The sequence below is a fragment of the Mastacembelus armatus genome, chromosome 3 (assembly GCF_900324485.2).
Source record: "Mastacembelus armatus chromosome 3, fMasArm1.2, whole genome shotgun sequence".
Lineage (NCBI taxonomy): Eukaryota > Metazoa > Chordata > Actinopteri > Synbranchiformes > Mastacembelidae > Mastacembelus > Mastacembelus armatus.
In genome coordinates, this window is record NC_046635.1 from 24,175,762 (window position 1) to 24,203,686 (window position 27,925).

At 40.3% G+C, this 27,925-nt stretch overlaps 2 protein-coding genes across 3 annotated transcripts in view; one reads left to right on the forward strand and one right to left on the reverse strand.

Annotated features, from left to right (window-relative positions):
* rhpn2 (rhophilin, Rho GTPase binding protein 2) overlaps positions 1–4,859 on the reverse strand; it is a 28,343-nt gene extending 23,484 nt beyond the window's left edge. The window contains exon 1 of one of the 2 annotated variants that reach the window (XM_026294125.2): positions 4,588–4,859. In XM_026294125.2, coding sequence (XP_026149910.1) covers positions 4,588–4,653 — 66 coding nt within the window. In that variant the 5' untranslated portion in view covers positions 4,654–4,859. The remainder of the gene's footprint in view (positions 1–4,587) is intronic. The other variant, XM_026294124.2, reaches the window with a different exon arrangement.
* Positions 4,860–12,593: 7,734 nt separating this feature from the next.
* On the forward strand, positions 12,594–27,813 carry slc7a10a (solute carrier family 7 member 10a). The gene is made up of 11 exons (XM_026294046.1): positions 12,594–12,799; positions 16,706–16,910; positions 18,300–18,451; positions 22,711–22,836; positions 23,414–23,567; positions 23,797–23,920; positions 24,150–24,253; positions 24,397–24,493; positions 25,236–25,385; positions 25,714–25,891; positions 25,992–27,813. The coding sequence occupies exons 1-11, from the start codon at positions 12,697–12,699 to the stop codon at positions 26,090–26,092; spliced, it is 1,494 nt and encodes a 497-aa protein (XP_026149831.1). The 5' UTR covers positions 12,594–12,696; the 3' UTR covers positions 26,093–27,813.
* Positions 27,814–27,925: the final 112 nt, after the last annotated feature.

A 27,925-nucleotide genomic window follows, 5' to 3' on the forward strand; every position in this document is an offset into this window, starting at 1 on the left:
TCTGATGTTGACATTTTTAGGCTGGCCTTTTAAAATAACTCGTGAATTTTAACTTTATCTTTACTCCCTTCTATAACAGGACAAATAAATCTAACTAGGGTGCGGATCTTTTCATATTGTACTCAACTAAAACACATGTGCTCACTCTGTTTACACATAACAAACTGTATGTGTGTCCTTGTACCTATCATAAGTGTCCCAGCCTTCCTAAGTCAACAGGCTGCCACTCAAAGCAGTAGAGATAAACTGTCCTCAGACATTCATACTCAGTGACTCACTGCATGACAGAGGTGTGGTTTGTACCGTACTATACAAATGGCAACATGATGCACAGAGACCAGTCAGCTCAGTAAAACCTGTTTGCTGCCTTCATCAGTTAGCTATCTGACTGAATCTGAGGTCAGCAGTGGAATGAGCCTCAGTTTCTAGTTAGTAACATAAAAAGTCAGAGGTCACAGCAAAAATATGTACCAGATATTTCTTTAACCATAAAACAAGAGGTGTTAGAGAAAACAAGTGATAGTTACAGAGTTACATGTTAATATTTTATATTTTGTAAGTTTTACCCTTTTCTGCTGTTGAGGTCAGCAACAAGGAAAATTTTCTGACTCAGCAGACAATAGTCTGACTAATCTACAAAAAAATCTAGGATGTTTCAGTAATGTGTCAATAGAGTTTGTGCTGATAAAACACCTGCTCTTCTGCTAGATTTCCCTGAAGAATATTATCACTCTAATAGTACTTAGTTATTTTTTACATTCTCTTTTAATGAGTAAACAGAGAAGACATTTTAAAGAAATGAAATAGAAATAATTTCACATTTATATTACAGTTAATATTGTAAGGATGATTAGGAATGAGATCCCTAAACAGCTGAACATAAGTCATCACTGGCATAATTTCCTTTGTCTATCATCAACAATGTCTAGAGATACTGGTTGAAAAGCTATTGTTAAAAAAATAAGTACATAGGCCCCACAGTGGTTAAATGGTCACAACCTTCATATGGAAATTTTTAGCTACAGTCAAATGCACCCACTGTGTCAAATGCACTGTGTTATATTTACTTGGGTGTTCTAGAACAAACACTTCAGTGACCTGAGAGTGTAATGATTAACCATTTCTAAAAGTAAAAACCTTGGTAATGTCACAACACAGCTCTCCGGGGTGTGGCTGGACAAGGCTGGAGCTATTCTTAGGGTAAGGACAGGAGAGGGTGTGCACATACTGTAGTATGTCATCACATCAATCCTTCCATCAAAAATGAGGTGCATGTGTGTGGTAAAAATAAAGGGAGTGGCAGGTAGTTGATAGTAACCATAGCAGTGTGTTTCCATCTAGTACACGATGATATGTTAACTCATGCAAGCATTCCAAAGGCATGATCCAGATCCTAATTATTATAATCAGTGAATATTACATCTTATCTTATCTTATCTTATCATAGAGACTTGTAAGTCCATAAGCCTGATGGTCTGATATAACACCTTTACATCTAGAGAGCTCAGCTAGAAAAAAAACTATGACTTTCTGGTTTGTTTTGTCTTTGATATTATTGTACAGTATGTGTTACTACCTTGTCTAACCCACTGAACCACTCAGGGTATCGAACCCCTCCTACCCACTGGCATATTCAAACAGTACAGTCTTTCTCTACAAGTGTACAAAAGACTTCATTAGAGCAAACACAAAGACAATCCAGTCCATTATCATATCCATCACAGAGCAAATCATTTCACTGTTTTCAATCTGAGGCTTCATAAAGGACGTGGAGCATTGTTTCATGGGCTAGCTGGTTTATACAACTGGTGATTAAGAATGGCACCTGGCCAGGAAGGGGCCTTAGCCATGACCCAGTTATGCCAGCGTAACAGACTTACAATTGCTTGCGTGCCCTTTAAATAGACAGGGTGTGCTCTGTATCTCTATAAGATGAAGTGAATGACAAATTGAAATCATGTGTGTTTCCTAATTGACACGTTGAATCCACTCCAAATATGGTGGGAGGTGCTTTGAAAGATTGCTCAAAAAACTTTCATTCAACCCAGAGAGACATCTGTGAACTACTGTAAGAGACAATATTTGATCACAGCTGTATTTTTTATTTGTCTTTGTCCAACTCAAACTCCACTGAGGGAATCTAAGTGTGTCTCTAAGTCGAGGGAGCTTGTCTGGTTTGTGAACCAGGACACATGTTGTCAATTTGTGTCTGTGGTCTGGTAGAAGGACGGCCTCGGGCCAGATGCTACGTCAAAGCTCTCTTTGGCTGAGGAGGGTAAGAAGAAGAAACATGCCGATTCGGCTTTTTGTTATGCCATGTTTCCATCCTACAGCCATCCAGTCAGACCTCAGCCAGCTGGAGGTGAAACAGTGAACGGCTGCGAAGGAAGCCCTGAACCGCAACAGCTCCCCGTAGGCAATGTTGATTCCAGTGAGGCCTTGTAAATCATTATACTCATTTTCACCCAAGGGAAAGGCACAAAAAAATGGAAGCAGGGATCATATTGGCTCCACTTGGTTAAACTTTGACCAAGAAGTTTCCAAATTGCAAATTTCATTAACATGATAAAATGAGAATGCAGAACTCTTTGCATTGTGGTTTCTGCAAATGTGCAAGGCCTTTTATGCTGAGGAGAAGGGTTTCTGCAGTGGAAGTAAAGATTCCTGAGCCTCATTCACTGAGTAAAACAGAGGACAAAGGAAATGTAGAGAGAGTGAGAACAATGGAGAAAAAAAAAGGCTCTGCAATGTGTTACAGTAATAAAAGGAACAGATTGCAATTGAGGTATTAGGCTTTACAGTCTCCCATCATGCTCTGTGGCAGTGCCAGATCCTCGCTCCCACCGACCTTTTTATAGCCACAGGAAGAGCACCACAGATCCTAAATCCAGACAGCGTTCAGAAGGGGATTCGGGGGATTGAAAGACACAAAGGCCCTGTTCAGATGACCATCTAAATAAGCTGTCTATAAAAACACTCCAGTTGAGGACACCAGTAGAAATGCAGAGGAATGAGACATGAGCCACACCAGGGCAGACAGGGAACCCAGGAAAAACACATTAGATAATTGTTCAACCACTGCCAAGTACCTTTCTCGTAGCCTTTAACTAGACAAACTCATAGCTCCTGCAGTCACAACATGAAATTAAAAAAACATGGGACGCTTCTCTGCTAGTGCTGATGTGATGAATGATAATTACTTTAATGATTGTCGGTGTACAATGACAACTCAGCACCCAATTTACGTAATAAAAAGTTTTCAATACAAGTACAGCAGAGAAAGCATTCATCTTAACTGAGAAACTATTTAGATAAGCTTCCAGCATGTCTGTCTTTTGGCTGATGCTGTTATCCAGAGCACCTCACACATTTGCAAGCATAAGATACAATCAACGGATAAAAACGTCAAAGGTGACTCAGGCGCTTTAGTGATCCTACATTGTTCCCCTAAAAACCACTCTCATTGGTTATGAAGAAACACAGACCGTATTAAAAGCTCTGAGAACAAGTTGAACTAATTTTTATCGGATTAAAAAAACAAAACAGGTGAGAGAAAATTATTTAAGGGCAGTAGATAATCTAATCTGACCTTCACATTGTACAAGGGCTATCAATACAGCACTGTTAACTGTCGATCCCTATCACACCTCTGCACTGCTAACAGTGATATGAAAGGGTTAATTAAGGGATGTAAAGTCACTGCCCTTTCAGTCTCTTTCACTATCAGTAACCACAGGAGATACAGCTATTTCTGGAATAACTGTGTTTCTTCATTGCCTGGAGAAGTCACTATGGGAGGGTGCTGAACCAAGCTGGCTCCAGTAATAGGTTGTTGTTATTAATCACATTTAAAAAATACAGTATACTCATAACAATCAATCATGTTACAGGAAAATGTCTGACGCACTGACCAGGACAGGGCTGCACACATACATTAAATGATCACTGACAAGTGTTTAATCACTGAAATCATAGGGAATGTTTTTGTTTCAACCTTTGTGTGTTGTGTGTTATGTTTGTGTTGTGGGGTCAAAGTCTGTGTGTGTGTGTGTGTGTGTGGCACAGACACCCTGACACCTGAAGCTGACAGTGCTTTGGTTTATGTTGGTGACAGAGCTGGATCTTTTTTCACTAAATATAAGACTGAAATCTGTGTTTCTGTATTTGTGTATTATGTTCTGGTTGTTTGATATATAGTTTTGATTTATGTTTTTTTGTATCTAACTCATTATAAAATAGCTTTTCTTGTCAATTGATGTATTTCCTGACACTAACATGTTTATATACTTTACTTAAATCAGTTACAGTACTAGAGAACAAACTGCAATATAATACAATTGAATATCAGGTGGGGAAAAGAAAAAGTCAAGTCTCTGGAAATAGAATCGGTTGCTGTGAAATGTCTTTTATATGCTGGATTCAAAATGAAACAAAACAACAATCTGGGATCTGAGTAATCCAGAAACAGCAACTAAAAGTCATTATATTCCTATATACTATAAGTGTATACATTAGCCGAGCCTGTATAGTAAACACATGTACTATAACTTTATCACCTAAAGTCCAACGACGACAAACAAAACTCACCTTTCTGAAATAATTGCTGTCTCCTCTACCATCTTTGATGCCGTTTGGTAAAAGCGCGTCCGTCATCCTGAAGGCTCAGACTTGGAGAACCTCGGAGAGAAAACTAGTGGTTTAAAAATGAACCTGAACCAGACCGCTACCGTTCAACAGGTGAGTATCCTCTCTGCTCCAACTGTGTGTCTGCTTTGATTGCACTTCCCTCGCCCACGGACTTTTCCAGCAGAAACCAGAAACTCCGCCCAAACGGAAAAACAAAAAAAGGGACTGGGTGGTGCATTCACAGCCGCAGCGCTCGGTATCATCCAGGTAAAGGAAACTACAGTTACCTGCGTAATGTCGACTCACAAGGTGCCTCCTATAAACGTCCTTCACAACACAACTCTCATATTTAAGTCTGATTCATAGACGCTAAAGTTAGTTGCACCATCTGGTGCCCAGGCTAGTCCCACAGTAAATGACTTTTATACCAAAATATTAAAGGGGCTAATAAAAGGTCCAGTGGTCTGGTTTCATGGTTATTAATTGGTGACATCAGATTTTGTATTCATTCAAACTGAAATTAGTTAGCCTACAGAAAAACACAAAATCCTTCAATAAAACCAACCAACAATGCGGAGTAATAATTATCTTAAGATAATAAGTTATGAAAATCCCTAAATCACCCAAATGTCCAGCACCTAGTTGATATAATAAAGTTTCCATGTTAAGCGTTGTAAAACAAAATCAATATTAAAAGGTAAAACATGTAAATTTCTACTAAAGCAGGAGTAGTTCAACACAGTGTTCAGTTATGACATGTTTTTGTATTTGTTTTGGCACAAGAAGCAAATGGGAGACATGTTGTACAAAATAATACAAAATGGTTTCCTTTTAAAATCACCAGTAGCTCCCAGTTTGGTATAAACCCTGTTTGCAACTCACTTCATCATGAGAAAAGGAACATATACAGTTCATAGGCCTACTGTGAAATCATCTTCATATTAAAAAAACTGTTGAGCTGGAATGAACAAACATAATCCAATATTCTAAATTGTCATGTCTCTCACGATTAAATTAGATCTGGAAATAACTGATGTACTTTAGGGAAAAATGTTTTATTAGGGAAAAAACATGAATTAAGATCATTTTAACATTATTTTTTTGGTTGCCTATAGTAATTTAGCTATCTCAAGGCTTTGTTACCGATGTGTTGATTTATGATTCACTTCCCAGTGAAATGGTCTTTGAGTGAACTCAGCTCTACCCCTGAGCTACCCTTAGAATTTTTGTTCTGTTCATGGTACATCAGGGATGTGTGCATCATGTAGTAGTGTTTAGCTTGTCACTTTGCTTGTGTCTGAGGAGAAACAAGAGAAGCCATCTGCTTGACTGTGACCGGTTCTGCCAGTTAAAACAGGTCTAAATCCTGTTTGTACAAAAGATCTTTATTAATGTCACTAGAGTATTATAACAACTAAACAAAGGTGAAGTCAGGCAATATTGGTGTGGCAGTAAACTAGGTCAAAGATGTCATTATCTAGGACACTGCTGATCTGACACCCAGACAAAGGCTTTTAAAACAGAAACATTTTATTTCTTTCACATCCATCCATCCATCATCTATACCCGCTTATTCCTATTTAGGCTCACAGGGATCTCCTGGAGCCTACCCCAGCTCACTTTGGGTGAAAGGCAGGGGTACACCCTGGACAGGTCACCAGTCCATCGTAATAATTTCACATTTATATTACAATTAATATTGTACAATTAGGAATGAGATCCCTAAACAGCTGAACATAAGTCACTGGCATCATTTCCTTTGTCTATCATCAACAGAGCCACCTGGCTATACAAAAACAAAAAGTTCCTGGCTTGCGAGGACTAATTAGTTGTTGTTGTACTTACCAATAACCATCACTAGGTGGAGGTAGATGTTAATATTTGAGCATTAATATAACACATCATCATCATTCATCATTTATTTTTCTCCCATAGGAAATCAATGGATGAGCTGCATTGACAACATTCAAATCCACTATACTGCTTCCAGCACACAACCCAAGAATTAGTTTAGTAGGTTGGCATGCTGTAAATGGTGTTTATGGAGCTTTTTTTAATGTCATGAATATACTCAGTCACATTTCCACAATTCAAACAATCTAATCTCTTTTTAAAATTTGACTTAAATATGTTTTTCACAAAATTCTGAGCTTGAAATGATGAATAGAATTAAATATATTATCAATTATCATTTGCAGTTTCAATATTTAAACTAATAATAACGCTGACTGGCCACTTCCGTTTGGGCATGTCTGTAAGCAGTGCCAGTATGTTATATATAGAAAATGCTGGAAGTAAAGCCATAACTCAGAGACACCGAATAGATGTTCAGACTGAGAAAAGAATCGTGTGGGGCAAAAGGCTAAAAACAGGAAGTGTGCAGAGACAGGTCTGGAAAACAACAGCCAGCAGAAGCTAACCGGTGTATGTTGACGCTCATAAGCAAATGGGGAACAGTTGTGCAGGTGGTGTGTGAAATCAGTTGAGGGGAAAAAGGAGGGAAGGGCAGGGGTTATTGCAGGACAGGAAGGAGTGGCAGGCTCCAAAATGACATGATAGTGAAGTGGCAAGCAGAGAATGAATGACTAGAAATGGCAACACACACAAACAATACCAGAGTCCTGGAACAGCTCCAACTAACCGAAATACAGTCATTCTTAAAATTGCACATTACACACATCAGATGAATCAAAATGCTTGCCACGACAAATCCCTGCTCTGGTCAGTACTGCAAATGTGTAGTGAATGCGGGCTAAATGATATTCCACATTTTATGCTATTTCACTGATTGACAGGCCACAATACAGGCAATAAATTATTAAAATATCAAGCTTGCAAATGCATTATAAGGGAGAAAATGCACAAAAGCTCCACAGGGTACCTTTAAGTGTCCCAGTAAGCTATGTCATGCTATTTAGACTCATCTAAATCTACACCTAAATGGAATACAGCCCCATTTAATAGCTGCTATTAATTACACCTGTGCTGCTCCTGTTATGGCGTGTCCGCTGTGAAGAACGATGAATCAAAGTTTATGTTTTTTTGCTTCCAAATTTAGACTGATGAATAAATTGTTGACAACATAGACATTCAGTCTATTGAGCAGCTCAGAACTAGTTGGCAGCACATTACTTTGCTCTTTAGGATTCCAACTGTATGACAGTCTATCCCATCAAAAACGCAATTATTGGATTCAACTGAATAGACTTCAGTGCAATTAGCTTTAATTGTTGCAATTTGCACACACTTGGATCTTAAACAAATTGATTTTGCATGTATAATATCTAATGTTATCCAAGTGAACAGTTGCTTAAGGCTTTCTTGCACTTTTTGAGAGTCAACATTTATGACATTAACCAGAAGCAATAAAAACTCAAGCTCTCATTGACATTGCATGTAATTATAAAGCCGAGAGGGTCCAATTTGCAGCACATTCTATAGTGTTTCTTTTCTGAAAATGGGCTCTTAGATGTTCTGGAAAGAAAATCCTGTGAGAAAGAAGTTTTTTGCCTAGACAAACACGGTACTAAAAGCTGATAGCAATGCTCACCTATCAGTGTAATCTTTCCAAAAAGATGATGTTGACAGGTGTCATAAAAGATGTCCTAATAATGTTGGCCTTCAGAAACCCATATCAGTTAAACTGTATGAAAGTCCCTGTCAGTTAAAGAGTGCAGTGAACTGGGGGGCTTTGCTTTTCCACTCATTTCTCTTCTCCTCACAACGAAGAACAAAGCTGATTGTAAGTGAACTGCTTCCCGGCTGCCTTTCTAAAGGCAGAGGGGGCACGGCGGTGAACAACGGGCACTGCCGTTCAACCCCCGACCCAACAGGAAGTGCTGTGGGGTTGCTATGCAGCTCTGTTCCCCAACCACAAGAACTCTGGGTTCCCTGTTAACAAATGATGTGTGGTGTGGGCAGTATGGCAAACCATTTGAACAGGCACTCTAGAAGCTCTACAGTAAGAATAGATCAAGGATGGGATGAAAAAGAGAATGAGAGAGAGTGATAGTTTGTCCTTGGCTGCAAAGTGGTGTTGAGTTCATGGCCTCCTTCCTTCATCTTTTGGTCCCTCTTTCCTCGTTTCTCTTTTTTGTTTCCTTCCACCTCTCTTTCCTCTCCTTTCTACTCTCCTCCCATTCTACTTACCTGGCTTGTCCCTAGTCTCATTCTTTCATTTCATCTTCTTCTGGTCTGTCCAACCTTCTGTCTCCCCTTCTATCATTGTTTTATTTTTTGGTCCAATTTGACTAAAAATAAATAAATAAACAAAACATGTATGTCAGGTTGATTGGTGACTCTAAATTGCCCATAGGAGTGAGTGTGAGTGTGAGTGTGTGAGATTGTTTGTCTCTATGTGGCCCTGTGATGGACTGGTGACCTGTCCAGGGTGTACCCCTGCCTTCCACCCAAAGAGAGCTGGGATAGGCTCCAGCAGATCACTGTGACCCTGGTTAAGGAATAAGCGGGTATTGAAAATAGATGGATGGATGTAAATAAATAAAGTAGAAATAAAAACTAGAAAATGACAGTATGGAGGGTTTAACCACCACCTGTGAGCATAATGACTGCAAAGTCATTATAGTTCCAATTGACAATTATTAACAAGAAGAAAAAACCCAAAGCCTGAGATGAAGAATGACCTTCGACTATTTGGCACCAGAATGTAAGTATGAATGAAGTAATTAATTTACTCATTTGGCTGGTACATATATAATAATATACCACTATGTAATGCAGTACAAGAACAGTGACAATTGTTAGGCTGATAACTAATACTCTCAATGGGCAAGGTAATTATTCTTTTCTTTTTGACTGAAATATAAATATACTTAGGACTCTGCTAAGACCGTCTTCAACTTCAGTGTTGTGTACCACATGGTGGTATGCAGAAGAAATGCAAAAAAGACTAAGGGTGAATTCACACTAGACAGTCTGTACTGTATCCGGGCACACTTTACCCCTGAAGTCCACTTCATTTGACTAGTGTGAGTGCCCGGGCGCTTTTCTTCAGCTGTATCATGGTGACATAAGTGTGCTCTGGCCTGGACTGTTTCATGATATGGCAGGATATGAAGCAGCTGTGTTTAGCGTGAGTCCACCCTAAGAGTCTACATCCATGCTGATGGCCCTGTAAGGTTGTGCTTTGAGTGGAATGCTAATTTCAGCATCCTAACATGCTCACAATGACAATCCTCGAGTGTGAAACTCAGCATATTCTCAAATCATCTCTGTAAAGAAACAAATCAAATATCAAAAATTATGTTTAGGCATCCCATTTTTCACCCAGCTGTACCAGTTAATTGTCACATTGTGCACACTGGGCCTGTGGCATGGTTTACTGCCATCACCGTTATTTACAAGTGTTTTCGAGTATTTCTGGTTAATATATATTATTCTAGAATATATATATATTAACATATAATCCAGCTTCTGATGACTGAACACATATGATCAAAGTAATCACCAGTGGGTAGGGAAGGGAGTAGTTGGAAATAAGCAGGGGAAGTGGCCCTGGAGGAGCATGGGTTGGGCACCCCTCATCCAATCCAATGTCACATACATTATTTCCTCCTCTGGGACTCCTTTCCCCTAATGCCTAGTTGTGAACTAGCATCTTCCCCAAAGACAAGTGTTTTGGAAATCCACAAAATTTTATACAGTAAACAATTAATGGGCTCACAGGATGCACAAAATGTGTCCTTCAAATTTAGACAAAAGAATTTCTAAGGTCCATTTACATGAAACTACAGTACAGTACAGTATCCGGCCTTTATGAACAGCTGTTGAATTGGGACACAGGTTGTGTGTTTTTATCATAGGATGTCAAATACTGGATTTTGTGGTCAATAGACATCTCTCTCTTTCCGAAGCCAGAGGAAGTTTCTGCCAATCCCTGCATCTTCACCTTATTCCTTTTCTCCTTATCCTCTCATTTCTTCTACTCCTCGATGTTCCCCATGTCCTCTTCCTCTTACGCTTCCTCTTCCATTCTTATCCGCATATACTCCTCTTCCTCCCCACACCCCTGTTCTAGTATGTTGTTCTGGGATGCCATGATGTGTTTGTTTACAGCACAACTCCTCCCCTTATGCCACCACAGTATTTTGGCTCATTTCCCCTCCATCTCCTCCTCTTCCTCGTCCCCTCCTGCCATCACACTGAAGCCAGTGTTTCAACTTGCCTTCCTGTCGCCAACAAAGCATCTCCTCTTTTTGTTGGGGCCTCCTTTTGGAGAGGGAGGCCTGCCTCCAAGTTAATTGTGCATTCGTTAGCATTCGCCCACCGCAACTTAATGACTTAAAATGTAGATGAAGTGGTGTGTGTGAGTGTGTGTTGTTGTGTTTTTAAATTGCCTCTTAGTTTTTTCAGTTTGAGCCTGTAAACACACCGCTAGGTGCATCCGAAACATTACACGCAATTGAACTACAAATGAAAAGTGTTGAGGAAACAAAGTATGACGAAACTCAGGGATGTAAGGCTCCTAGAACTCACATATAAGATGTCTGGTGGGACAACAGTTCTATAATGAATAGCTCTGCCTTGCACAAGAAGGATACAGATTATCTATCAGGTTTGACCTGCTACTATGTACATAAACATGGTGAACTTATATGACCTATATGAGAGTGCAATTGACCTATCTTACACCTACCCAGTTCTAATGAAAAATCGAATCAGATGCAGTAACTCTAGTGTGGGTGCTAATTAAATGCTGTGAACATTTGACCTCGTTAGTTTGAGTCTACAGATTATCTGAAAAATTAAGTGATGAAAAGCTGACAAAGAGCCTTACTAACCAATAACATTATTTAAAAGACAGACCTGCTCAAGCAGTATGCTTGGTTCTCGGCAGCCAAATGAGTGCCAACAGTCATTTCAGATGTTTGTCTAAAAGGTTAATGAGGTGTTTCATGCCAAATTTAAGCCAGTTTTCCTGCCATAATTGCCGTTATTATGGAAAGTGTTTTGGTTACTGTTTTATAGTTAAGAAAATAATTTGGCTGTAACACTAAATGATTGTGTTACACACCGTCTGGCCATTCTATGTATTCATCCTATTTATTAGATTGCTACTGCTAACATACTAAACTATGACATTTTTCCTGCAATGCCTCAGCATGTAACCATTGTCACTGTGTGCATGTTTGCATGCCAATGTCTGTATTTAGCCCAAAACACAGCTGTGCCTGCATGCAGCCTCACAGAGCTGCTAGTATGACCGTTATTTGTTTCTGTATTCATCACCCATATTAGTGCTATATATTATTATTATTACATTATATATTATTGTATGTGCTTCAACATTTCTGTTTTTCAAAGACAATGATCCATCAGAAAAATCTGTAAAACACTATAAGGAACTAAATAAATTAAGTAGATTATAATCTGCCTGTTATCTAATTAAATCATATTATCTGGCCTCTTCAAATCTAGAACCCACATCTGTACTGAACTGTACTCTGTTGACCCCCATTCAAAAGAATGTGCAGAGGTTCAAATTACAGCAGCACAAGACAGAATCCTGTCTGACCACAATTAAAAAGCACAGAAGGGGAAAAGCACAACCTGTTGTTTTTAAAAAAACATATCTTGGGTTAGTTCATGTCAAAAAATGATAATATTAATAAAATTCATTTTTATGACATCGTCCAAATTCAGTTTTCAACAGGCTGGCAGCTTTGGGTTTTGAGTATTAGCTTTGGGTGTGCAGTAACAAAGTGATTTAGGTCATGAGGATATAGTGTCTTTAATGGGGAAAACTCTGCCCATTTATATTGTTATGTTGGTATATGCGGTACACGTCCAACCTCAGGCTGTGTGTGGACTGAAACTGAAGGGAAGTAAATATTGGCGGGTGCTTCATTTTTCAAGTCTCATCTCATTCCTGTCACACCTTCACATCACCTTACCTGTGACAAGGTGGCGGCTAGAGTCGTGTGTTGTGCGCATGCGTACACCCTCCGTTCATCAGTAGGATATAAGGGCGGCCCGGAGTGGCGCTTGGTTAGGGTACAGTATCTGGACCGGACCGAGGCGTGCAGGAAGCATATTTGCACGGCGGAGGAGATGGAGGACAAAGAGAAAAAGAAGGATGAAGGCTCCTCTAAGAGCGACAGAGTCACTCTGAAAAAAGAAATTGGACTTTTGAGCGCTTGTGCTATTATCATCGGTGAGTGTGAGACAGCTTTGGGATTAAACGGTGCTTTAATGAAGAGCGGGGTCGATACGGTGAATTCACAGGAGAAGCGTGTTTTGGGCGGGCAGCTGAGCGACAGCTACTGTAACGTGGCGGGTGTGCAGTTCCTTTGTTTTTAGGTCACAGTATCATGGCACACCATTTGACTGAGCTACAGCAGGAGAACTTTTTGTTCAGAGTTTCTTCTGTAAGGATGTGAATTTGACTTATTGAGAAAGGGCTCCAACATTTTGTTTTTTGGCACAGTTTGCAAACCAGGAGAAGCGGTTTTTTACGCACGGATGGGCCACCGTTCATATGTGTGTGTGTGCGCGCGCGCGTGTGATATTGGGATTGCAGGGTTTAAGGTTTTGAGTGGAAACTGTTGCATCAGTCGGGATAATCTGAGGACATGCCTACGTGGCTGCATCCTCTCGTGTTGAACTTGAACGCCAGTCAGACAAAGCGCAACCTCCATGTGTTTGTGAGGCACAACCGACCACTAACAGCAGACACCGCAGGGTTAGGGGTTCGAGTTCATTGTCGGTCCACTCGGTAGAGCAAACACCAAACATCCACTCGTTCTACAACACACGCGACTTAACATGAGGAAGCATGCAGCCGAGGCAAATGATGTCAGTGAAGGAAGTTGCGTTGTTGCAACCCATTTCCTGTAGATTATGATGTAGGCTACGATGAACAGTGAAAGCACCTCACTTCTAGCAGTAACCTCAGCGGTTTATCCAGGTTGTGCTGTTACAATCTGACAGCGAGGCACAGGGCTCCTCGTGCGCCGTGCGCTCCCAGCTGCTAAACGGCCTGTGCGTGCGTTTTACTCGCTGTCCCTCTGGAGGCAGGATACAGCTGTTGACTTAATGACACTGATCTTTACATTTCATTGATCTCATTTACATTAATACTTTGGCTGCTTTCTGGAAACTACATAGCTTAATTTGGAAGAGTGGATAAATCAGAGAATAGATCAAGATCACCTTGCATCCAACAAATTGCCAACTGTGAAGTCACACTTTAAAATAATCTTGGAAGATAAGTGCAGGTTATTGTTTTTCAGCAGTAAATCAACTGTATGTGGTCACAACATGGGCAGTAGAATCATATGACAGACTTTAACTGGACATTTTTTATTCAAGTCACGGGGAATTAGGAATGTGCCTGTGACTGCTCGCCCCTGACTTTTGTAAGTCCACACTGTATCTTTGCATACAATAAACCTACAAGTCGGCATACTCGAGTCAAAGGATGGCCATGAAAACAAGCTGATGTGGACTTGAGGCCACATGTTGGACACAAGATAAGATAATAAAAGATGAACCTTTATTTGTCCCACGGTTGAGAAAATGCACTAGATAAACTGCAGAAGATGTGGTTTCCACAGTAGTTTTATTTAAAATGTTGATCACCCTGTGCCTCACAGACCCATCTGTTTAATGGAAATGCATTTTACAAGCAACGGATTAACTGATCTTTCTAATGAGATCTCAGGGGATGGTGGAATTTGAACCTTTCTGAGTCATGTCAGAGGTGCAAAGTAAAGGAAAATGAAGCGGTGTGGTGCATTCAGTATCAATGTTATCATATTAATAGCTTATCTTTAAAACCAAGGTCAAGTAAACTGCTTTCATAGAAACTGATACTGTCTCAGTCAATACTCATTCTATGGCCTGTGTCTTTATCAGGCAAGCAGTAGCTGTACAAATCCTTTTGATAAACTCTGTGTACAACATAATATCTCAGCAGTACTTGAGGACTATTTTCATTTAATACTGCTAATGTTCCAAAATCATGCAGTGATACTGACCACTTACTGAGTATTTTCTGTTAAGCACAGATGGAGTACAGCTTCTACAGTTAGTACACACTGCTTGAGTCATGGCACTACCCACCAGATACAGCCTACTCATATCCAGCAACTCACTCTAGTAAGGTGGACATGGCTGCTGCTTCACTGTGTGAAACTAGTAGTAATGCTGCTTACACTTAGGGATAGACAGTGAACCAAATGTATCCAGTACCAAACTATTAATTTCTATCTAAACTAAATGTACTTATATCAGACCCCTGTTCCCACGTTGTGCTAGCCCCACCTCCAGTCCAGGAGCCCTCTGCAGATTGTTCCTCTTTGAAAGAAAGTCTGTTATTTGTCACTCACTGCTCCAGACTTGGTAATACTGGTAAGGTAAGTTCAGATCCTTAAAAAGTGAACAGAAGCTGCACCTTTTACCACAGGTGATTCATCTGAACAGTAATTTGAGAACATTTCTCAGTTGGTGCAGGAAGACAGAGGGTCACTAGGACTCTGATTTTGCTCTTTCAGCTGCCATGCCAAAATCTGTGACATAACAATCACAACATAGGCATTATGTAACTGCTCTGTATCTCACTGGGCTCCACAATCCGATCTGACAGTGATAAATGCACTCTTCAGACCTCCTCTCACTCTGCATCGTTAGGGAGTATTCAGAGCTGTTCTAACTGGGAAGCTGTGCTGTTGAGCCTCGCTGGGTTTTAGCAGTGAAAATATTTACAGGGGGCAGGAGTCATATTTTGTCCGGAGGTTTTTAGAGAGGAGAAAACATGGAAGACGGTGCAAAACATGTTCTGCTTGCACAGCTGTTGTTTGGTTCCTTTCTTATGAGTGTTAGTTTTTTTGTTCTCTCGTGGGGGCGACGACATGAGTGCCAGGCCAGATTTGAACTAATGACATGGTGGCTTATTACGTGCCTTAGCCAAGTGAGCCACCAGGGAACCTCTATTTATTCCTGTTCTGGGTTGGTGGGCTGAGGAGTAGTTGAACCAGGACCTCAGTTAGCCACAGCTAGTCTCCACCACGCCAGAAGGCTGAAACGGCTTAACCAGGTTCATTTTATCTCAGACAGATGACTTTTATAGTTTGCTATGGTTTAAATCTAAGTTACTGTACAGACACCAGGTGCTGCCAAGCTGGACAGTTTGTTAAATAGGCTATTTGTTAATTGGCTGGGTAAAAACCTGTTTTGGGTGACTTGTGATAATTTAAGCAAGTTTTTGTACCTTTCCTTGGTTTTACCTGAAAACACTGGCTCATTAATTCCTTCCAAGCTGTAGTGTGATTGAAATAGGGAAGTTCACTAGGCTGAAATATTTTTTCCTGTTTAAATTTATTAAACAACAGTTTTGTATAAACAACTTCTAAAATCTTAAATCTGTCCACATAGGGGAAGATTTACTGAATATTATCAAAAAGGCTTGGTAGTGACTCAAGGTGACTCTTTTAATTTGTTTCAGCCAAATCTGACAACCATCTTTGTCACTTTAAAAGTGGAACTGTGTCTTGCTATTTTGGTAAGAGCTTGCTTACAATTAGGTACATGTGAACAAATGCATGTGTTTCAAGCAGAACTCAAAGCATTTCAACCATGTACCGGTAGCTCAAAATTCGACTGTCTTTGATTTTTATGGTAAAATCTGATCACTAGTTTTTATAATTAACCTGTGTTTATGCTTTTCAGGCAACTTGACAAGCGTAAAACAATGATTAGATTGAGGGTTTCAAAGGGCTTGTAATGACTGAAATGAGACCATGCTATGCATGCAGTCAGACAGAGATGTCAAAACGTCACTGTTTCCAATTATACTCACTCCACTTCAATCCACGTCAATAGAAAATAGTTGTAACATTTGTTGTTAAGGTGCTTCAGCCTCTGACTCATGCCTTCTTTGCAAGTGTCTCAAAATTCTGTATATAGACACTGAGTAATTAAGTGGATAAATAAAAGAACAGCTTTTGTTTGTTTATTTTATTTTGCAAAGATTTGTGCACTCCAAGTACTCACTGATTACATATTTAACAATGTATATACACCTGTAAGGAATCTTGCTAATGTTTGCTTTTCTTTTAAGGGAACATCATCGGCTCTGGAATATTCATCTCGCCTAAAGGAGTGCTGGAACATGCAGGCTCCGTGGGGCTGTCACTCATTGTTTGGGTTTGTGGAGGGGGTATCTGTGCCCTTGGGTCCATGTGTTATGCTGAACTGGGTGTCACCATCCCAAAGTCTGGTGGAGACTACTCATATGTGACAGAAATCTTCGGAGGGCTAGTGGGGTAAGCACTGTTGTCCAGTCACCCTTTTTTAACTTGTACCCATTTAGTATGGATTTTACTGCAACAGTCCAAGGTCTGTACCCTAAAGAATTGGTTTAAAAGGACTCCTTGTCTGGAAGCAATCAGCTCTAAAGGTCTTGTGACTGTCATAGTCATATGTCATAGTCATGTGATAGAGTATTGCTGTGCTGTCAAAAGGTGCCCTGCATTGTGCATGGCTGTGGAGGCACTAGTCTGCACCGTGTGCCTTCGCTAACTTTGTAAATGTGGCAAAAAAAGAATAAGAAATAATGAATACAGTCGACCCAAAGCTAAACCATCCGCTCAATCCCCAGGACACTAAGGGTTTACATTTACCAACATATAGCCATTCATTAGCTTACCTTATAGAAGGTCACTAGGAGGTTTGAGCTATCCCCGTGGACATTGGTGAACTGCCGCTTGCCCAGTCTATCACAGGGCTGACAGACAGAAACGTTCATGCTCACATCTCCACCTATGGGCAATTTAGTTACCAATTAACCTAACGACATGCATGTCTTGGGACTGTAAACCGGAGTACCTGGACAAAACCTGAACAATGGGAACATAAACAGAGGAAAGTCTGTGTGATGCAACAGAGCTAACTGACATCATCCCTCCTTTGTGGTAGTACATCCCACATTGAATTTAAGTGTAATGTTTTTATGTCTTTAAATACCATAAATATGGTCTGCATTAGGTAGCGTCAATGAAAAACAATAACCTCACTTATCCATCACTAATATATTTTTTTAAAGGCTCAGGTTTAAAAAGTCAAAATACTGAAAACTAGTGCATTTTTTTATTTTATTGGTTGAAAAATGATCCAGTATTATTGCACTAAAAGGAAGGCTGCGCTGTGATGGAAGTCACTGCATAGTATCATTCACAGATAAGGTATACTGTAATGTTGCTGCAGCAGTTCCTACTAGCTGTATAGAAGAAGAAGTACTTTATTAATCCCCAAGTGGAAATTCAATTGTTACAGCAGTTATCCTAATTTAAAGTAATTACATTTAATATTGTTTAAATTATATGAATTAATATATAACAGTATAGGGCCTTTTCATCTCCTCATGTCTGAGCATCAGTCTCTACTAACTAATGAGGCATCCCAACTCCTGCAGGGGAGCGGTACACAGACAAGCAGCAGGAAACTGGTTGTACAGGGCTGTGCTCAGGATGAGTGTAAATGTGAAATCAAGATGGAATTGGAGCAGTGAGGGCCTGTTTCCTGAACAGCTAACCCTTGACAGCCTGTAGCAGCATCTCCTGTGTGTATTTTTTTAAAATAGTTTAAACGTAAAGGGCTGCTTAGTGTCAAATGTATAAAGCCCAGCGTCTCTCCCTTGTGTTTTTCTATTGCAGTTTCCTTTTGTTATGGAGTGCAGTCCTCATCATGTATCCCACCACACTGGCTGTGATCGCACTCACCTTCTCCAATTACGTCCTGCAGCCTCTATTCCAGAACTGCCTGCCTCCGTTCATTGCTACCAGACTCCTCGCTACCATCTGTATATGTGAGTCACAAACACAAAGTAGCTTTTGAAACAGTTTTTTTTTTTTTTTCCATGTTAATTCATGACTTATTTTGTTTTGATGGCTGGAATACTGGCCATGTTTTTTAGGTTGGCTCAGACAGTTTGCATGAACAGATGATGGATTTGCTCATAGTCTTTCCATAGGAACTGGGTTAGAAATCAACTTGAGAAGATCCCATTGGTGCATTGATACCTGCTAGATTACATGTCTTTTGACTGCTTCCTGGTTCTCTGGTCTCTGACTTTGTCATCATGACATCCTTGTTCCGTGTATCACACTTCAGACCTTCTGTTGCTAAAGACCTTCATGTCTGGGTGTAAGACCCAGAGTGACTCCAGGGAGGTAAACAAGCAAAAATACTTTTCTAGAGCAACAGTACAAGAAACTGATCATAGAGTCAAAGGTACAAGGTCAGTGCACTTTTGCACTTGATTAGGTAAATATTGAAAACTAAATAATGTTGGATCATTAACAAATGCTTCTGAATAAACTGAGCCACAGGAAGAAGCAGGAACAGTCCCTGCCCAGACAAATTTGTCTATGGAGGAGGAAAAACTGGAGCAACCAGTAACTAAGGTGGCTTCTCACCATCCCACTTAACCACCCACTGCAAACAAGGCAGACTTGGCAGAAACCACGAAATCCAGTGAATTTCAGCTTATAACTCGAAGATATTATCACACTGATAGTTCAATGTGCTGATGCCTGTCAGTCATTTGATAAGTCCTTATGAAACACTATGCTTTATTTCCAACCTTTGATCTAATCAGAACCTTTGGACTACAGTGGTATATATTTAAATAGCCAGTGACAAATGCACACCTCCACTATTTTTGGTGATGGACTGTTACAACAGCTGCCTGGTTAGGCCAGGAGCATTCTCTCTTTGTGTGTTTGTGTTGTACTTTCGTGTTATGAGTTTATGTGTGTGCGTTTCACTATTGGTGTCAGACTACATAATGGTGCCAGCCTTTGTGAACGCCGCTAATGAGAGGGTGTGTCTTCTTATTGTGCATTGTTTCACAGTGCTTACCGTGACGCTCCTGTCACTGAGCACCATGGAAACATGAAATGGGCAGGACACCTTGCACATCAATAATAGGGGGATCCCATTGGCCAGCTGACATTCTGGTTGGCTGTCTGATGTTCCTATTGGCTGTTTGGTACTGCCCCCGTCCTCCTCTGTGGTTCAGAACATCAAACTTCAGACCTGCAGTCACAGGGAGACGTAGTAGTTGTCAATTAAAGACCCGGAGTTATTTAAGCTGCAATCCTTCTTGTCTGAAAGTTTATCAGCAACTCTTGAGTAGGAAAGATATCTAGCACGAAACACAGATGTGTTATAAATGATAAACTTAGCTGTCTCTCTATGCCATCTGACACGTGGGGATGATTAACACCAATAGCAGCTTTTACTGAGCAGGGGTAGGACTGGTATTTTTACTTAAAGGTCAGGCAGTAGCCTTTGGCCTACACAGCTCTGTATAAAATCACTCACCATGAAGAAAATCGGCAAAGTTGCTCGTAACTTGCTCAAAGGAAATACGCAAAACCAGTTTTCACTCACTTCAGGAAATAAAATTATGTACGTTGCTGTCAGGAAACAAGAACACTGGAGCAGCTCGTAACAGTGTTGTTCAATAAGAGAGGGAGATTAACTGGATTAATTGTAATTAGATGTTTTGCACTGAGTCTTATTGAGGCCCCTGTCAACTGAACTTTTGAGTCGGCCTTCCTCCCCTGTAGAATGTACTGAATGAGAGTCACAAGTGACCCAGGTGTATGTGTGTGTGTGAGAGAGTGTTAGAGAAAACCAGACAGGTCCAGTTGTGGGCTGGTTGTGTGCTAAGAATAGGAGCACTGGACAACCCACAGCAGCACAGTCATGTGCTTAGTATACCCATTTCAGGAGATATACTCAACTAGTTAGAAATCACCACTCTGCAAAAGGTATGTTTTGTATCTTTGTAATAAATGTAGAATTATGAAAAAAATGGAGTATTCTCAGTTTAAGACATTGTAATGTGTCACTGGCACAAGCATCAGTAACTTCATATCATACCCAACAATCACAAAGAAATTAAGACTGGAGGGCTACACATCAACTTACACTGCAATGGCAACGCAGCAGGGAGCCAGTTTTAGTCACCACTTGTGTTGCACATGAGTGCAGTGGTTGTAGTGAGAGTAGTAGTGAGAGTAGTAGTGAGAGTAGTAGTGAGAGTAGTAGTAGTAATAGTAGGTCTCAGCCAATTAGATGTTACATTTCTTTCACTAGTGTGGGAAAAGTCTGTTCCTGTCATTCAGGAATGTTCGTCATTTTCTGCTTTTGCAACAAGTTGACACTGGTTCAAAGTTTATGCTTCAGAGCAGAACTGTAAAAAACAAAATGAGCACACAGATCAACTTAGTCCACCCGGGCGTCCTATTTATAATTTAGTTCATTAACACAAAACTTGCATCAATTTACTTGTTAACTAAGAGTAGCTTTTGGTTAGGAGTGTGTGTGTGTGTGTGTGTGTCTGTGTGTGTGTGTCTGTGTGTTGGAGCAGCCAACTGTTCCTAATTTTAAGAAATCTTTGTAATTGTGGCTTAAATTGTAAATCCATATTGCATGAAAATGAACAGGCAGAGCAGGTCATCCCACAAGATGACCTGCTCTGCCTGTTCTCTGCATCTGAATACTGGAGATAAACTTGTTTGAAATCAGTCTTGGCAGTTACAGAGAGTCAGATTTTTGATTTTGTGAGATGTGGTTTCTAACTCAAGCTTTTTATTCTTCTGGTCTCTGAAGATAGTTCTCTGATTCCAGCTGTATATTTGGGCTTGTTGTCATGCTGCAGACTGAATTTGGGACTGAGCAGATGCCTCGCTGCTGGTGGTGTGTGATGGATAAGAATCTAAAGATTGAAAGTGCATCAAACATTTACACACTGTCCCATCTGTCTAGGGCTGTGCTCCTGAGGTTAAAACCCCCTGATAAATTTGTACTGAATTGGGATCAGAATCCATTAAGAGTAAAAGCAGTAATTAGTTTAGTATTCTAGTGCTGAGGCCGCCTTCAATAGAAATTGTGACGGCAGGACACAGATTTACCTGCGCTGTCACATTCAAAGCCCGCTGGCACCTCCTTCCTGTCAGGGTTAACACAGAGGGAAATTGGGGGAGGTGGTGGGGGGTTTCACAGGAACACAGGAACGGAAATGCATGTAACACCCTTGGGGTAAGTGACAATAAAACACCACAGTGTTGTAGGGGAGAGAAAGCTCTGCCCAGTGCCACCAAAACCTCCTGCCAAAAATTCACACATGTGTGTATGTGACTGTGCCCATGCCAGCGGAAGCAGTTTGTTCAGATTTCTGTGGTGGGAGGGGAACCTTGCCTTGGTGATGGATGACATGCTCTGTAACACCCCCAGCCCATATATGCTCGTGCATGCACATATACTGCTGTGCTGCTCATATAAGAGAGTGCATTTGTGTGTGAAAGGGGAGGAGGAGGTCAGGAGAGAAATGGAGAAACAAAGATTAAATGAGATAGAAAGTGGAAGAATACAAGTCAAAAGACAAGATGAAGAAACTGAGACAGGGGCAGGGGCAAAGAAAGATGTGGTCTATACATTTTATTCACACACACAATTTGGCCTCAACATTGTCCTAATCTGTAGCTCTTGAGTGGTATCTTGAAAATGTTATAGAGATGGTCAAAAAAAGTCCCATTGCTTTTGTAGCCTTAACAGAATGGTGATTTAAACATGAGACCAGTCTGTAAAATTGCAAAGTGCAAATCTGAACTGCAGACATACACACATTTAGCTTAACCTCCTTGCCTAACCCTAAACCAAGTTGTTGCTCTAAAATTGATTATTTATTTATGAACGGATTTATATCGTCACAACATGACTAATACTAACCCTCCTACAGGAAATACGGTGTTGTCTTCTATGTGTGGGCAAGAGAGGAATGTGATGTACAGTCCTGTTGCCTACTGAAGATAAATGTAAAACAGACATCACGACAGACTCTGAATTTGAAATGTGCAGCATGGTTCACTGTATACTAACAAGAGAAGTGTTTTCATATACTGTACATAATGTGATACTCAACCTAGGGCTAGTCGCACTACAGTGAATACTGAAAGTCAGACTTACTTCCACTGGATGTTTTTTCCTTTATAAACAAACAATACCTGTGCAATTTCTCACTATGTATTTGTGTGTGTGTGTGTGCGCGCACAGTATTCCTGACCTGGGTGAACTGCTCAAGTGTTCGCTGGGCAACGAGGATCCAGGATGTCTTCACTGTAGGAAAACTCCTTGCTCTGGCACTCATCATAGTGGTAGGACTTGTCCAAATCTGCAGAGGTAAACACACATTTTGGCGAGAGAAAACCCTCTACATGGCAAGATTTTAAAAAAAGTTTAGCTGATACAATAAATAGTTCTAATAAAAACTAATCGATGGACTCAATATGTAGCTAATGGGGGGAAAAAAATTGTAAAAATGTTAAGCAACATTGTTCAAAAACTTGTGAATAATGTACAGAGAAAATAAATATATTTCATGCAATTTCAGCAACAGAACAATGAGAACGTTCAGCTTTACAATCCTGTACAAAATAACAGCAGTAAAACCCACTAAGACAGAAGAAAAACTCTGGTATTATTGATATAATGATTGATGTGTGTTCTGCTATAGCAGTAAAAATGTACTGATTCCGGTGACCCCTGGTGTACATGAGTACACATAACATGAATAAGCCACTTAAACACCTTGTTTAACCTGCTCGTTTAAACAGTTGAATCTAAAATCTATGTTTCTCATGCTGTGCTAGTGAAGCTATTAAAATGTGGCTATGATAATTTGCCTTTATGATTAGACATAACATGCACTTTATATTGTTTCATCTAACCTGCTTCATTTTTCTCCACCTGCCGTCAGGTCACTATGATGCTCTGCGGCCCAGTGTGGCCTTTGAATTCAGTGAGGACCCGTCAGTGGGACAGATAGCTCTGGCCTTCCTCCAGGCTTCCTTTGCCTACAGTGGCTGGAATTTCCTCAACTATGTCACAGAGGAGGTCGTGGAGCCACGCAAGTACGGCACATAAGCTTGTATACAGTAGACACATTATTGGTCCAATTAGTTGCACCTGCACTGTGATACTTAATGTATGTCTCAGTCACTCATTCAGAATGAACTTAGTGGCTTTAGTTCATAATAAATGTCATGTTTTCTGATAGAAATATAAAAGAAGTCTACTTTTGTAAAGCTGAAACACCAACATTTAAAATATTAATTTTTCTAATATTATTTTTATCATTAGGAACCTGCCCCGTGCCATCTACATTTCCATCCCACTAGTGACCCTGGTCTACACCCTGACCAACATTGCCTACTTCTCCTCTATGTCGCCTCAGGAGCTGTTGGCTTCCAATGCTGTGGCAGTGGTGAGCAGCTCTCCATCTCTATAAATCGATGTTGCATATACATTGGAAGCTTATAGTAATTTATATACTGCTAAAGGGACAAATTTGTCAGGAAACATGTTTGTCAATATCTCATGTAAGCCTGTTGTAGGTAAGATGAAGCAATAAGCAAATGAATCAACAAAAGAGCCAGTAGTGTCAGTAAATGTCAGGATGGTAATCTGACCCATTATTTGTTGTGGTGTTCCAGACGTTTGGTGAAAAGCTGCTGGGGATGTTTTCCTGGGTGATGCCGATCTCTGTAGCACTGTCCACCTTTGGAGGAATCAACGGGTATCTGTTCACGTCTTCCAGGTACACACAAACCCTTTCCCTGGCTGTACGCTACATAACAAAAAAAAAAAAAACAAAAAAAACCCCAAGTGTCAAGCATGTGGTACTCCAAACATGTTTAAACATGAACATTCACAGATATAGCTCTGTCTGTCCGCTTGTAGGTTGTGTTTCTCGGGAGCCAGAGAGGGTCACCTACCCTATCTGCTGGCTATGATCCACCTGAAAAACTGCACTCCAATCCCTGCCCTGTTGGTCTGTGTAAGTACTGCACGACCATTTCAGCATACCCTGTCCAGTTTTGTCAACACAGAGCAGAACGGGTGGCAATAAACAGAAACAATGCCTTACTGCACAATCCTTATTAATATGGAAGGAATTTGTATGTTGTGTGTTTTTTTTTTTTTTTTTTTTTTTTTTTTTAAAAGGTAATCTGCTGAATGGTCTAGTGAGAGTATAAACTACCCCTTTGTCATCACATCCTGTTTCCTAACAACAACAAAGCTCACAACAAGCAACAACCTCAAGTGTAATGCTTCCATTGGCTGACTAATACAAAATGTCAAATCATGACCATGCTAGGTCACTAAGATGTTAATGCATCCAAAAGGAAGAATGTCAGAGCTGAGTCAGATTTGAGCGTTTTGGTTGTTTTTAACCATGACTCTGTCTCAGAAAGCCAGATTAATGTTCAACTTGGTTGCTGCTCTTGTTTTGTTCCAATCTTTCTGTGCAAAGGAACGTGGCCTCTTTGGTCCAGCAGGCACTGTTACAAACTTTTAGCTGCTGAGAGGTTCTTCATAGCTGCCTGTCTGAAATGACTACTCAGTTCGAAAACCTGAAACAACAGGTTTGCAGATAGTGTCAGGAGAGTGTAGTAGTATAGCTGCGAGACACTATATCCCGTCTTCCTTTCACTTATTTTATCAGATAATTTGTGTAAAATCTAAGATAATGCACCTTTTTAAGTTGAATTTAATATACTTGCCTTCATGCCCCACAGTGTACTGCTACAATAGTCATCCTGTGCATTGGAGACACACACAACCTGATCAACTATGTGTCCTTTATCAACTATCTGTCCTATGGGGTAACCATCGCTGGCCTGCTCTACCTCCGCAAGAAGAGACCCAACCTGACTAGACCCATCAAGGTACAAACACGAGAACCACAGGTCCACTGCAGGAGCAACATTTTACTTGTAGTATTATTAAATGGCCATGCTGGTAATGCTAGTAACATCATAAAACACAAGGGTGCATTATGTTTAGAATATTTTATCTTATCTTTCAAATGTGCATATAGTTATTCAGATACATCTAGGAAAACAATTATTAATTACACTTAGCAACAATACTTATTGCTGGAAAGTCTGCATTGTTTACCTTGTCTAATCTAAATTAATATAAGGTGAGACTTGCTCTACAGTGGCAAAGGGAGAAATCCTTAGGATGATGTGAAAATGTGTTTGTTCTATACAGGTAAACATGTTGATCCCCATCAGCTACTTAATTTTCTGGGCAGTGCTGTTGGGCTTTAGTCTGTACTCTGAACCAGTGGTTTGTGGTCTGGGAATGGTCATCATGCTGACTGGAGTCCCCATATACTTTGTGGGAGTTCAGTGGAAGGATAAACCCAAATGGATATACAAGGTAGTCGGTAAGTCGGTCTCTGCTACCATATAAATAAGGCTTGAATATGTTCTGTATGGTGGCAGTCCCTGCAATTAAAACTCATCCTGTTGTCTTTTGTGTTGCAGAAAGAGTCACATACAGGGGCCAGAAAGTGTGTTACGTGGTATTTCCTCAGGAAGATCCTTCAGAGACCGAACCCCTCACTGCCTCCAAAGCCACTGACTGAGCAGTGCAGGAATTCCATTTCAAACACCAACACCTGCACTTCCAGTTTTTTGTGTTGCTACATTTCACCTTGTTTGGTTAGTTTCTGAATAGTAAAAAAATGGTTTTGCACATGTTCTTGCAAGGTGTAGCTCTAATAGGGGCTGCAATGAGACATGGTTTAAAAAAAAAATTTTTTTTCAGAGGGCATTGGTATGTTAGGCCCTAAAATTGGGACATGTGTTTTTTGTTGGTTGGGTAGTGCTGTCCATTCATTGTTTTCACCAGCGTGCTATGTTTTCACTTTCACACAAACTCTTCTTCTCACTTCTGCTCACTCAAGGAACTTCCAACTTTATCTTCTGCTTCAACACCATGATCTCCAACCTTTAAACTAAATCCTTTTGCTAATGTGCCTTATGAAATATATGTGTTGGTATAGTGTTGTGTGGGTATTTTGTGTGTCTTATAAGGCAAATATGCAAGCAGTTTCTGCACTTACCACACTTCTTACTGCTGCTATCTCCAGCACTTTCACTAATTACGTTTACAGTTTGTCAGCTCTGGATAACTGCTCTGTATCTCTGCCTGGCTGGAGAACCTTTTACTGTACACCCCTTGCTCTGTCCTTTCTGGTATCACTACTCTCTTCTGAAAACTACTTTAGGTGCCTTTATATTATTAGAGAGATGAGGTGTACATGATGCTAATCTTTCTAAGCAATATTCATAGCACAGGAGGGACAGGAAGCTCATGGAAAGGTTGTGGCTTCAGCTTGAAGAATGGCCAACTCTGGAAAAATGAATAAGCTGCATCATTACTGCAAATGACAGGCTGTTGAATACCTCAAGCCGTTGAGCGTTGGAAAGGTCACTTCTTGGATTGCCTCTATGAACTCTCACAAGGTGCTTGACCTGCCAACACAGTTTATTAGAGTTCAGATTTCTCACCTGATGAGATGATGCAGTACTTACCATAAACGTGTTATTGGGTAACATTAGCAGAATCCATGTTGACTAATAGTTGGCAGTAGATGCTTACTTGTGCATGGGCTTGTTCCTACCTCCCCAAAGACACATCACTACTGCAAAGACCGTGATCCACTGACTTTCTATAGAACAACAGACTTGCAGACTTGATACGGTTAATTACAAACCCATATCAACCTAACAGACTTAATATATTCCTGCTGACTCAAGGCATTGACTCATGGCACAAATTAAATACTAAGTTTAACTTTCTCAAATTTATGGTCAAATTAATTTCTTACTGGTACCACTAATTTAACACTTAAATTTCCTTTGCTCACAGTGATATTAGTGTTTATGCATTTGCATAATCTCTTGTAGCACTTCTGTACAAAATATTTATGTTGTACATACAACAGAATATATGAAGGGTTGGGCCAGTGGTCTTTTTATGATGTAAACCAGCAGGTTGTATTATAGAACGTTCTGCCCTTTTCCATGCCAGCAGGTGCTGGGAACACCCTGCACCAAATCCACAGAAGCACACTTAAGACAGCCTGCAATGTCCAGGCGCCATTTCCGTTGAGATATGTAAATACTGTGTAAAGAAAAAAAAAACTGTTACAAATGTGCCAGGGAGTCCTATAAAGATCATTCCTCAGACGTGATACATTTACATACTGTACAATTGATGGATGTACCTGTTTTGTAAGTGTAAAGTTGTACAAGAATAACAATGTAATTGCTTATTAAATATACCAACCTTTGAAAAGTATGACTTTTTCTGTGGGTGCTAGTTAGCAAACGATAGCATAGCAATACAGCCATGAACAATAAGCCTGTCCTTAGGGACAATGCACATATACCAGTAAACACTTAATGGTGTA

Bases quoted from the DNA above. Each gene is read 5' to 3' on its own strand.
- slc7a10a (XM_026294046.1), top strand. From the start codon at position 12,697: ATGGAGGACAAAGAGAAAAAGAAGGATGAAGGCTCCTCTAAGAGCGAC. The intron at 23,921-24,149 runs GTGAGCAGCTCT...GTGGTGTTCCAG, and splicing joins CTTCCAATGCTGTGGCAGTG to ACGTTTGGTGAAAAGCTGCT. The intron at 24,494-25,235 runs GTAAGTACTGCA...CATGCCCCACAG, and splicing joins TCCCTGCCCTGTTGGTCTGT to TGTACTGCTACAATAGTCAT.